Raw genomic sequence first — 12,001 nt, 5'->3', positions numbered from 1 at the left:
AGTTGCAATCTCTCCAAAACAAAGCCTGTGATGAGAGAGGGGGTGGGGGCCATTTTAAATCAGGGCTACAACTCAAAGCCTGCAGGCATGCACATAGCAGCTCACTGAGATGGGACACCTGAACACAGCGCTGCCAGCACTGGCAGGCAGGCATTAGACCAGGGACTCTGGTGTGTGCGTGTGATCCAGGGCTACCAACGGATGGAACGGCCCACAGCCCCCAATGCCTCAGAGCTCCACGGGAAGGTGGCCAGGCAACTAGGAGACGGAGGAACGCCCACACTAATGGCACCCTCTGGTCTCAGTGTCTGTGGGTGCCCTATATCCTAAGACTTTGGGGTCTCTGTAGCTACACAAAAAGGTGTAGGGCATAGCTAGCTTTGGAGTTCTGCCAGCTCAAAGTGAGTGTTATCCTGGAAACTAGCCCCACCCTAGAGCATTAACCAGAGCCCCAGACCACACCCCCAACATGCCACCCGGTATTCACTGAAGGGCAGACATTCCACGAGCCACAGAAGCATAACCCCAAAGATAAAAACCAATAGAAGAAAAAATTAAAAATCAATCCCACAAATGCCAAAAAATAAGTCAAAATTAAAGAATCAAGAATAAGGAAGTTACCATGAACCCCCAGAGGAACACAATGACACTTTAATATTAGAATGCCAGACAAGGAGATCAAGGAAATGCTAGAAAAATAGAATTTAGAAAATTAATCATAGGATTACTAAAAAAAAAAAAAAAAAAAAAAAAAAAAAAAAACCTTAGAATAAATACAACCAGGGATATCAAAGATCTCTACAATAAAAATTACAAACATTAAAGAAAGAAATAGAAGACACAAAAAAATTGAAAAAATGTTCCATGTTCATACATTGGAAGAATCAAGACCATCAAAATATCCATTCTCCTGAAAGCAATTTACAGATTCAATGCAATACCAATCAAAATACCATGGATATTCTTCTCAGATGTAGAAAAAAACTATGATGAAATTCATAGGGAAACAAAGGAGACCCCAAATATCTAAAGCAATCTTATACAACATAAACAAAGCCAGAAGCATCACAATACCAGACTCCAAGACATATACAGGGTAGTTAAAATCAAAACAGCCTGTGGAATTAGCACAAAAACCAGATGGGTAGACCAATGGAACAGAACAGAAACATCAGAAATCAATCCAAGCATCTACAACCAACTTATCTTTGATAAAGTAACTAAAATCAATCCCTGGAGCAAGGACAGCCACTTCAACAAACGGTGCTGGGAAAACTGGATCGCTACATGCAGAAGTATGAAGAAAGATCCCTACCTTACACCTTATACAAAAATCCACTCAAAATGGATTAAAAACCTAAATCTACAACCCAATGCCATCAAAGTTATTAGAGAACATTGGGGGAAACCCTGCAAGACACTGGCATAGGCAGAGTTCTTGGAAAGGACCCCAGAGGTGATCAAAGTCAAAATTACATATAAATTGAGAAGCTTCTGTACTGAAAAAGAAACAATCAGCAAAGTGAAGAGGCAACTGACAGAATGGGAGAAAACATTTGCAAACTATACAACTGATAAAGGATTACAACCAGAATATATAGAGATCAAGAAACTCAACAGCAACAAATAAACAACTCAGTTAAGAAATGGGCAAAGGACTTAAACAGACATTTTTCAAAAGAGGAAATCCAAATGGCCAACAGACACATGAAAAAAATACTCAGGATCACTAGGCATCAGGAAAATGCAAATCAAAACCACCATGAGATTTCACCTCACCCCCCTTAGAATGGCTTTCATACAGATATCAGCAAACAACAAAGGCTAGCCAGGATGTGGGGAAAAAGGTTCCCTAATCCACTGTTGGTGGGAATGTAAACTGGTAAAGCCACTATGGAAGACAGTATGGAGATACCTCAGAAATCTGAATACAGACCTCCCATATGACCCAGCCATCCCACTCCTTGGAATCTACCCAAGGGAAATGAAATCAGCATATGAAAGCGTTATCTGCACCCCCATGTAAATTGGAGCTCAATTCACAATAGCTAAGACATGGAATCAACCCAAATGCCCATCAACTGAAAACTGAATAAAGAAGTTATGGGATATGTGCACCATGGAATACTATACAGTGGTGAAAAAACACTGAAATTCTGTCATTTGCAACAAAATGAATGAAACTAGAAAACAGCATATTTAGTGAAATAAGCCAGTCCTAGGGACACATACAATATGTTCTCCCTGACCCGAGATAACTAATAGAGCACCAAAAAGGCAATACGTAAAAGTGAAATTGACACTGAGAAGCAATGATTCTGAACAGCCTTTGTCTTGACTATTGAGGAACAGTTTTTTGTTTGCTTTTGTTTTTTTTTTCTTACTATTTGTTGAACTCTTTACTTAATATAGAGTTAACTGTATGTGTATAAAGTTAATTAAAAATAGACCCTAGTTAAAAAAGGGGGGAGGAGGCAGTGCTGTGGCATAGCAGGTAAAGCTTCTGCCTCCAGTGAGGGCATCCCATTATGGGCACTGTTTGAGACCTGGCTGCTGCACTTCTGATCCAGCTCTCTGCTATGGCCTAGTAAAGAAGTCCCAAGTCTTTGGGCCCCTGCACCAATGTGGGGGACTGGGCGGAAGCTCCTGGCTCCTGGCTTCAGATCAGCACAGCTCCAGCCGATGTGGCCAATTGAGGAGTGAACCAGTGAATGGAAAACCTCTCTCTCTGCCTCTCCTTCTCTCTCTGTGTAATTCTCACTTTCAAACAAACAAAACTTAAAAAACAAACAAACAAACAAAAAAAACAGATAGTGAATGGGAAAGCATTGACAGAGCAGGCCTGAGCCTGAGACATTTAGAAAGCCCTGGTTGCAAGGTTGGCCTTTAGCTGGCAACTGGGAACTCAGACTTTGGAAGAGTTTCTACCATTCCCTAACTGCTAACAGTGGCTTAATACATGAAACTGTGTGAACAACATGGTTCATGTCACCCATCTGGTCTCCTTCTGGAATCTGGAATTTTGCTAGGAAGTATGTCTGGGTGACAAGTCCCAGCAGGAGCCCTGGGTGTTGCATCTCTGTTGTGCTCCACCAGAAGACATTTCACATATCTGGTAACAATTCATTGCTGGAGGAGTCCACGGAAAGAGGACTCTCTGAAGCTCACTCCTTTGCATCTTAACTCACAATAGCTAAAATATGGATTCAACCCAGATGTTCATCAACTGATGACTGGATAAAGAAATTATGGCACACATACACTATAGAACACTACTCAGCCCTAAAAAAAAAAAAAAAAAAAAAAAAAAATCTGTCTGTTGCAAAATGGATGCGACTGGAAACCATTATATTTAGTGAAATAAGCCAATCCCAAAAAGACAGATATCATATGTTTTTCTGATCTGTGGTAACTAATAGAGTACCTAAAAGGTAATCTGTAAGTGTGAAATGGACATTTTGAGATCAATGATTGTTTCCAGCCCTTGTCTATACTGTTAGGAACAGTGTTTTTTTTTCTTTTTTCTTCTTCTTCATACTACGTCTTGAACTCCTTAGTGTGGGGTTAATCTTATGAGTATAAAGTAAACTGAAAATAGATCTTTGTAAAAATTAAGAGTGGGAATAGGAGAGAGAGGAGTAAGAAGTGTGGGAGTGTGGGTGGGAGGAAGAGGATGGGAAGAATCACTATGTTCCTAAATCTGTGTATATGAAATGCATGAAATTTGTATATCTTAAATAAAATTTTTTTAAAATAACTTAAAAAAAGAAGCTCTTTCCTAGTTTCCTCTAGACTTTGCAACATGTGCATTGGCTTTTGCTGATTTAACTTTGCATCCCTTTGCTAGAATAAATCACCTGTGAGTTCAATCGCATACTAATTCCTCTTAGTTCTCCTAGAAAATCAAGAAACTGGGGCCGGTATGGTAGTGTAGTAGGTTAAGCCTCTGCCTGAGGTTCTGGCATTCCATATAGGTGCCGGTTCATGTCCTGCCTGTTCCTCACTGACCCAGCTCTCTGCCTGGGAAAGCAGTAGAAGATGGCCCAAGTGCTTGGACTCCTGCACCCCTGAGGGAGACCCGGAGGAAGCTCCTGGCTCCTGGCTTCAGATCAAACACAGCTCCAGCAATTACAGCCATTTTGGGAGTGAACCAGTGGACAGAAGACCTTTATCTCTCCTCTCTGTCTGTAACTCTGCTTCTCAAATAAATCTTTTAAAAAATTATAAAAGAAAAGAAATTTTGGCATGGTATTTGAGATCCTCAAGGTAGATGCCATAAAATGTCTTTAATCAAAGTATCTTCTTTTTCCCATTTTTATATTTTCTTTTGCTATCTTTCTTGAGTGTATCATTCAGGAATAGAGATTGAATAATTACAACAGACAAATAACTATACAAACTTAGTCATCAGCAGTATTAGGTAGAAGATGAAAAAATAAGTTAACAATCATCTTATTATGAACTTCAAAAAAATTTGGGTTTTCACCTACATTACAGCCCCTTTATAAATGTAAGTTTTAGATGATGACAATTATTACAACATCTTAGGACATTTGAAAATCCTCTCCAGGTTACTGATTTTTAGCAATTTTGCTTTCCTAGAAAGTGATTTCCCTTTAAGAAATGTAATCAAAAGAAAATATACTAATTAGCTTACAGATGTCTTTTTTTATCTTGAAAAGCATAAACATATTAAGCACAAGTCATTCAATAGTATGTCTTTAAATCAAAATCTATGTGAGACTTCTGAACTCTGAATTGTTTTCAAGTACTTCCCAATAGTATTTCCAAAGATAGGGAACTTACATTTTTTTGCAGTGTGGGCATTTTGCCAGAGTGTTGAACCTCAGTTCCATCCACTGTAAAATAAATAAAGAGGGGTTGAAAAGAAAAACAGCTGAAAATTATTCAATCTGATAAGCTGTTTCTTTTGGCTTAAATGTCATCAGAGACCACAGCAGAAGCAACAGCCTTCTCCCAGTTACAGGAGCTTTTCCCTCCCACTCTCTTCTCCCCTGCCGTAGAGCGTGGTTCAGGATCCACCCCTGAAACAGTTCCCATGACTTTTCTAAGGCTCTGACGCAATCCAGGTTTGTTTTATGACGAAAACTAAATGTGATGCCAAAATTAAGGTCATCTCCTTTGGTTATCGTATTTCACATGCCTTGAAACATGTTCCTTTAAATCCTGAAGGCCACATTTCTAAATAGCTGAATATTTATATTCATTACTATTACTTATGTGAGAAAGTCACAAAGCACATAAACTAAACATCTTAGAAACAGGTAGAACTGAAGTCAGACAGCTGCCCCCTGCTCTATCATTACTTACAAAACAAAACATGTAACTTCTGTGGGGCAGTCTTCTCCCCTATAAAGGTAGATACTACAAAGTGCTACCTTCCTCATAGAACTGTTATTCAGATACATGAAATAGCACATTGGTAATAGGTTAAAGTCTTAGAAACAACATGCAATATAAATTTAAAGTAAATCTTTACCCCATAAAACATATATTAAAAACAGTTTTCTAATCTTCCATCTGATTTATTTTCCTATATACCTTCTTACACAGCGTACATTTTCTTCTTTATAATTTAAAGAGAAGCTCTTTAAGTACTTCAGCAGTTTTATCATCAAAACTACATTAGTTTTCTCAAAATTAATTTTTCTAGGAGTCCAAGTCACCAATTTTTCTTTTCAGAAGGTTCAAATTATAGGTACAAGGGGGTTTCAATAACTTAGACATGTTCAAATGTTTTCCATGCAAAAGAAGATATCTTTTAAAATCTCTGATACATGCTTTTTGTTTTTTCTTTTGTGATTACATTTAAGAAAAGAAACAAATTTGGGTTTTCTGGATTCTTTTTTCTTCATCTTTATTTCAAATCCTATAAAATTTAATTAACCTTAATATGACCTCTCTCACAGAAACACAGAAAGAAATACACCCATACCTACATTTAGAAACTGGTAGAGTATTAAGCAGTGAAAGAGGAAAGAAATATTACTAAATGTTCTTTGATACTTCTGTAATAGGTTTAGGACAGTTCCTGAATTTGTAATGTCATTTCAAATGTTACCTAACAAGGACAAATTTCAGTTTTTCTGGATTTATGTTGTCTTGTTCTGTGTGCTTAGTTAAAAGAAGCAAGATAGTTTGAGGAGGCAATTACAAAACTCTTGAGCCAATAATAACTCTAATTCCCTGAGTTGAGGCTAATACATTCACATAGATATTCTAATGGACTATCATTTTACAGTGTTCTTTATTTTAGCACAGATTATTCGTGGTGAACTCAATTGTAACTGAGAAAACAGTTCAGATTTTATTGTGTAATTAGTAAGTTACACAGTCAGCAACCTAACACATCTGGTTTTGTAATCTTTAAATACAGTCACCCCTTGGTCCAAAAGAGATTAGTTCCAGGACACCCCCATGGATGCCAAAATACCAGGATGCTAAAGTTTCTTATATGAAATCATGTAGCATTTGCATGTAACCTAACAGTGGGCCTTTATTATCTGTGGGTTCTGCATCCTTGAATTAACTAACTTGGAAAAAAAAAAAAAAACTCTGTTTGCATTGAACACCCACAGACCTTTTTATCCTGGTCATTATTCCGTAAGTAATATAATCACCAACTATTTACATGATATTTACATTGTATTGGATATTATAAGTAATCTAGAAATGACTTAAAGCATATGGGATGATGTGCTAGGATATTTTCTCTTTTCATGATTCTAGAAAACTCAGAGCTAATTTTTTCAACTCTTCAGGAATAAGTATTATACATTTATTCATATTTTTTCTGTCCTATTTTTATTCTTCTGGACATTTTTCGTATTTTATCTTCAATCCTTTTGAAATTAATATATATTTTAACTTGTCTCAATAGATTTTTAGACCTTGAAAACCAAGTTTGAAACAAAGTAGGGAATAAACAAGTGAATTATCCTAATAGTCAAAGTTTCAAGAGTAAAGAAACTACTACGAAGAATATACAGTTATTCATGATCAGCATAATAACAAGGATAAGGCTGTAAGTCAGAATTACGAGTTCTGTAGTTAGTACATTCTTCACAGCACTGAGCATCTCTAATTAATCTGAAACTCTAAAAAGCAAAACTCACCTTCTAGGTATTTATTATATCCCCTATCATCAAAAACTTTAATCTCCAGAAACTTTGCAACCATCTTAAAATATCATATTTTAACTGAAAATGTCATTTCTTTTTTAAAAAATTAAAGCTTTTAATCATAATCACTGTGCTGATATGATTCACTTGTCTGCACTGAAGATTAAGTAAAAAAGAACAAGTTTTAGAAGTTAATCTCAGGAGATTCCAAGATGGCAGAATAGGGAAGGAGCTTGCTGCTCTAGTCTAGGGGAAGATAGATAAAAGTGGAGAGAGCATACTCTCAGGGAAGAGTTAGGGAGAAAACTGCAGACAAAACTCCATGCAAATTGGAGGGGCACTGTGGATCTACATGGAGGGTCTGGACATGCACAACTCAAGACCCCAGCAGCTGAGACCGTCAGCACCAGCTTTGGAGAGTGAGGTGAGAACAGATTGCAGTAGCCCAAGCCACTGGTGACAAAGCTGTGGAAAGAGCCTGGTGTGAGTTTGGCTTGGAGCCCTGTGCGGGACAGTGTACCTGCTAACCTACAGGGAAAAAAGAAGGGAGGCATGTTTCTCTCTACCGGACCACCCGACACTGGTGTTCTGTAACTGGCTGAGAGAGGGCATGTGTCATTCTGGATGTACGTAACAGATGCACTAGCTTGTGTCTGCACACTCAGCAATCAGCTGAGACACCTAAGCCCGGCTGGGAGAACTGACAAGGGGTTAGGCACTTGTGACTTTCGGAGCCTTGTATTCTGGGACTGTGAAAACACTGTGGCTGAGTGGGAGGGCAAAGGGTGTGGCTTAGTCTCTGGGCAGTCACTGTTGGTGACTCTACACTCTCAGGGCTCCCTGATTGCCTGAAGAGGGTCATTGCTGTGGGATCTGTGCTCACAATGAGAACTGCATGGATCCTTTGTGTGGTTCTTGTGGCAGCATGGATGAATATTGCACCCACTGGGGCTAGTGCTTGGACATTGGTTTCCTTGGAGAAGAAGGAGGTGAGTGTGAGACTATGGCAACAGAGCTGAACAACTCGCCCCTCTGATTAAAACAAACAAACAAACAAACAAAAAAAACAAAAAAACCTTTGGTGTTACCTTGGACATTTCCCTCCTCCTGGAGCACTGAACAGAGCTCCCTGGCTACACCCAGCACATGCCTCTGGTTATTCGCTGAAAGAAGAGACGCTCCACTAAGCCACAGAGGAATAGTCCAGAGACAAAAGCCATCACAGGGGAAAAAAAATCAAGTATCTGTACAGCTACATAAAGATAAATGCAGGAATTCAAGAAACAAGATAACATGATGCCTCCAAAGGAACACAACACTTAAATATTAGACTGTGAAGATGAAGAGATTAAAGAAATACCAGAAACAGAATTTAAAAAATTGATCGTAGGATACCTTAAAAGTAATCACAAGCAAATCCATGAATTAAAGAAATCCATACATGACAGGAATGATGAAAAAGAATATTCCATGTTAATGGAAACCAAAAAAGATTTGGTATAGCTATAATAATAACAGACATAATAGACTTTAACACAAAAACTGTGAAAAGAGACAAAGAAGGGTACTATGTAATGGTTAAGGGATCAATTCAACAGGAAGATGTGACTATAATAAATGTATATGTACCCAAATACAGGGCACCTGGATACTTTAAAAAAATGTTAATGGATCTAAAGGGAGATTTATACTCCAACACAGTAGTAATGGGGAACTTCAATACCCTCTTTCAGCAATGGACATATAAGCCAGACAGAAAATGAGCAAGGAAACAACAGGGTTAATCAACATTATAGACCAAATGGACCTAAAGAACATCTACAGAACATTTCATCCTACAGTTGCAGAACACAAATTCTTCTCACCAGTGCATGGAAATTTCTTTAGGATACAGTACATGCTAGGCCACAAAGCAAGTCTCATAAAATTCAAAAAAAATTGAAATCATACCATGTATCTTCTCTGACCACAATGAAATTAAGCTGGAAATCAACAACTCAAGAATCTTTAGAACATAAGAAAACACATGGAAACTGGACAACATACTCCTAAATGAACAGTGGATCATAGAAGAAACCAAATCATAAATCAAAAATTTCTGGAAATGAATGAAAACAACAATACAACATATCAAAACTTCTGGAATAGAGCAAAAGCAGTGTTAAGACAAATGTTTATAGCAATTGGTGCCTATATCAAGAAATTGGAAAGGCACCAAGTAAAGGAGCTATCAATGCTCCTCAAGCACCTAGAAAACAACAGGAAACGAAACCCCAAATTAGTAGGAGAAAAAGTACTTAAAATTAGAGAAGAAATAAACAAAATTGAAACAAACAAAAAAATACAAAAGATCAGCAAAATGAAGAGATGGTATTTTGAAAAACTAAACAAAATTGACACATCATTGGTGCAACTAACCAGAAAAATGAGGGAGAAGACCCAAATCAATAGAATTAGAGATGAAAAAGGAAATGTAACAACAGACATCACAAATAAAAAGAATCATCAGGAATTAGTACAAAGAGGTTTATGCCAACAACTCATGAGACCTAGAAGTGGATACATTCCTGGGCACATACAATCTACCTAAATTGACCATGAAGACATAAAAAACCTAAACAGACCAATAACCAAAATTGAGACTGAATCAGTAATAAAGACCCTCCCAATAAAGAATGGCCCAGGACCGGATGGATTCACTACTGAATTCTAACAGACATTTAAAGAACCAACTTCAACTATTTTCAAGCTATTCAAAATAATTGAAAGAGAAGGAATCCTCCCAAACTCCTTCTTTTTTTTATTTTTTTAAAAGATTTATTTATTTATTTATTTATTTTATTTATTAAACTTTTATTTAATGAGTATAAATTTCCAAAGTACAGCTTATGGGTTACAATGGCTTCCCCCCTCCCATAACTTCCCTCCCACCCGCAACCCTCCCCTTTCCCGCTCTCTCTCCCCTTCCATTCACATCAAGATTCATTTTCAATTCTCTTTATATACAGAAGATCAGTTTAGTATATATTAGGTAAAGATTTCAACAGTTTGCCCCATATAGCAACACAAAGTGAAAAAACTACCGTTGGAGTACTAGTTATAGCATTAAATAACAGTGTACAGCACATTAAGGACAGAGATCCTATATAATATTTTTTAAAAATTAATTAATTTTCTATTCCATTTCCAATTTAAAACCAGGTTTTTTTTTTCATTTCCAATTATCTTTATATACAGAAGATCAATTCAGTATATAATTAGTAAAGACCTCATCAGTTTGTACCCACACAGAAACACAAAGTATAAAAATACTGTTTCAGTACTAGTTATAGCATCACTTCACATTAGACAACACATTAAGGACAGATCCCACATGGGGTGTAAGAACACAGTGACTCCTGTTGCTGACTGTTGCCTCCCAAACTCCTTCTATGAAAACAGAATTACCTTAATTCCTAAAACTCAAAAAGATACAACAGACCAATTTCCCTGATGAACATAGATGCAAAAACTCTCAACAAAATACTAGTCAATTGAATCCAACAACACATCAGAAACATCATTCACCCAGACCAATTGGGATTTATCTCTGGTATGCAGGGATGGTTCAACATTCACTCATCAATCAATGTAAAATGCATGACATTTAAAAAAATGAAGAACAAAAACCATATAATTATCTCAGTGCATGCAGAGAAAGCATTTGATAAAATACAACATCCTTTCAGGATGAAAATACTAAGCAAATTGGGTATAGAAGGAACATTCCTCAACACAATCAAGGCAAATTATGACTAACCCATGACTAACCCATGGCCATAACCCCATTCATATGGAATCGGGAAAAGTTAGAAGCATTCCCACTGAGATCTGGAACCAGGCAAGGATGCCCACTCTCAACCACTGCTATTCAATATAGTCCAAGAAGTTTTAGCCAGAACCATTATGCCAAAAAAAGTAACCAAAGGGATTCAAATTGGGAAGGAGAAAGTCAAGCTATCCCCATATATATATGATTCTATATATAGGGGATCCAAAAGACTCCACTAAGAGACTACTGGAACTCAAAGAAGAGTTTGGTAAAGTGGCAGGATATAAAATCAACACACAAAAATCAATAGCCTTTGCATACACAGACAATGCCACAGCTGAGAAAGAACTTCTAAGATCAATACATGCACAACAGCTGCAAAAAATTAAATACCTTGGAATTTTTTGAACCAGTATCTCTACAATTAGAGTTACAAAACATAAAAACATTAAAACATTAAAGGGAGAAATACAAGACACAAAATAATGGAAAAATCTCCGATGTTCTTCATGGATTAGAAGAATCAATATCATCAAAATGTCCATACTACTGAAAGCAATTTACAGATTCAGTGCAATACCAATCAAATATCAAGGACATTTTTCTCAAATATATAAAAAAATGATGCTGAAACTCATATAGAAACAAAGAAGAGCCCAAATAGCTAAAGCAATCTTATACAACAAAAACAAAGTCAAAGGCATCACAATACCAGATTTCAAGACATACTACAGAGCAGTTTTCATCAGAACAGCCTGATAAAAAAGAGATGGATAAACCAATGAAACAGAATAGAGATGCCAGAAATCAACCCACACATCTACAACCAACACCTTTGACAAAGGAGCTAAAATAAATCCCTGGAGAAAAGATAGTCTCTTCAAAAAATAGTGCTGGGAAAACTGGATCTCCACTTGCAGAAGTATGAAGCAAGACACCTACCTTATACCTTATACAAAAATCTTTTCAAAAGGGATCAAAGACCTATAGAATGAAATCTATGACCTAATATCATCAAATTACTTTTTTAAAGATTTTATCTGAAAGT

General features: G+C 36.9%; 1 protein-coding gene across 1 annotated transcript in view; it reads right to left on the bottom strand.

Annotated features, from left to right (window-relative positions):
* Positions 1 to 12,001, bottom strand: part of PIP4P2 (phosphatidylinositol-4,5-bisphosphate 4-phosphatase 2) — a 67,952-nt gene that overhangs the window by 14,646 nt on the left and 41,305 nt on the right. The window contains exon 5 of the mRNA XM_062189507.1: positions 4,807 to 4,859. Coding sequence (XP_062045491.1) covers positions 4,807 to 4,859 — 53 coding nt within the window. The remainder of the gene's footprint in view (positions 1 to 4,806; positions 4,860 to 12,001) is intronic.

Source organism: Lepus europaeus, chromosome 4 (assembly GCF_033115175.1).
Source record: "Lepus europaeus isolate LE1 chromosome 4, mLepTim1.pri, whole genome shotgun sequence".
Lineage (NCBI taxonomy): Eukaryota > Metazoa > Chordata > Mammalia > Lagomorpha > Leporidae > Lepus > Lepus europaeus.
Note: the sequence above shows the minus strand (reverse complement) of the source record. Positions and strands in the feature narration are given on the sequence as shown.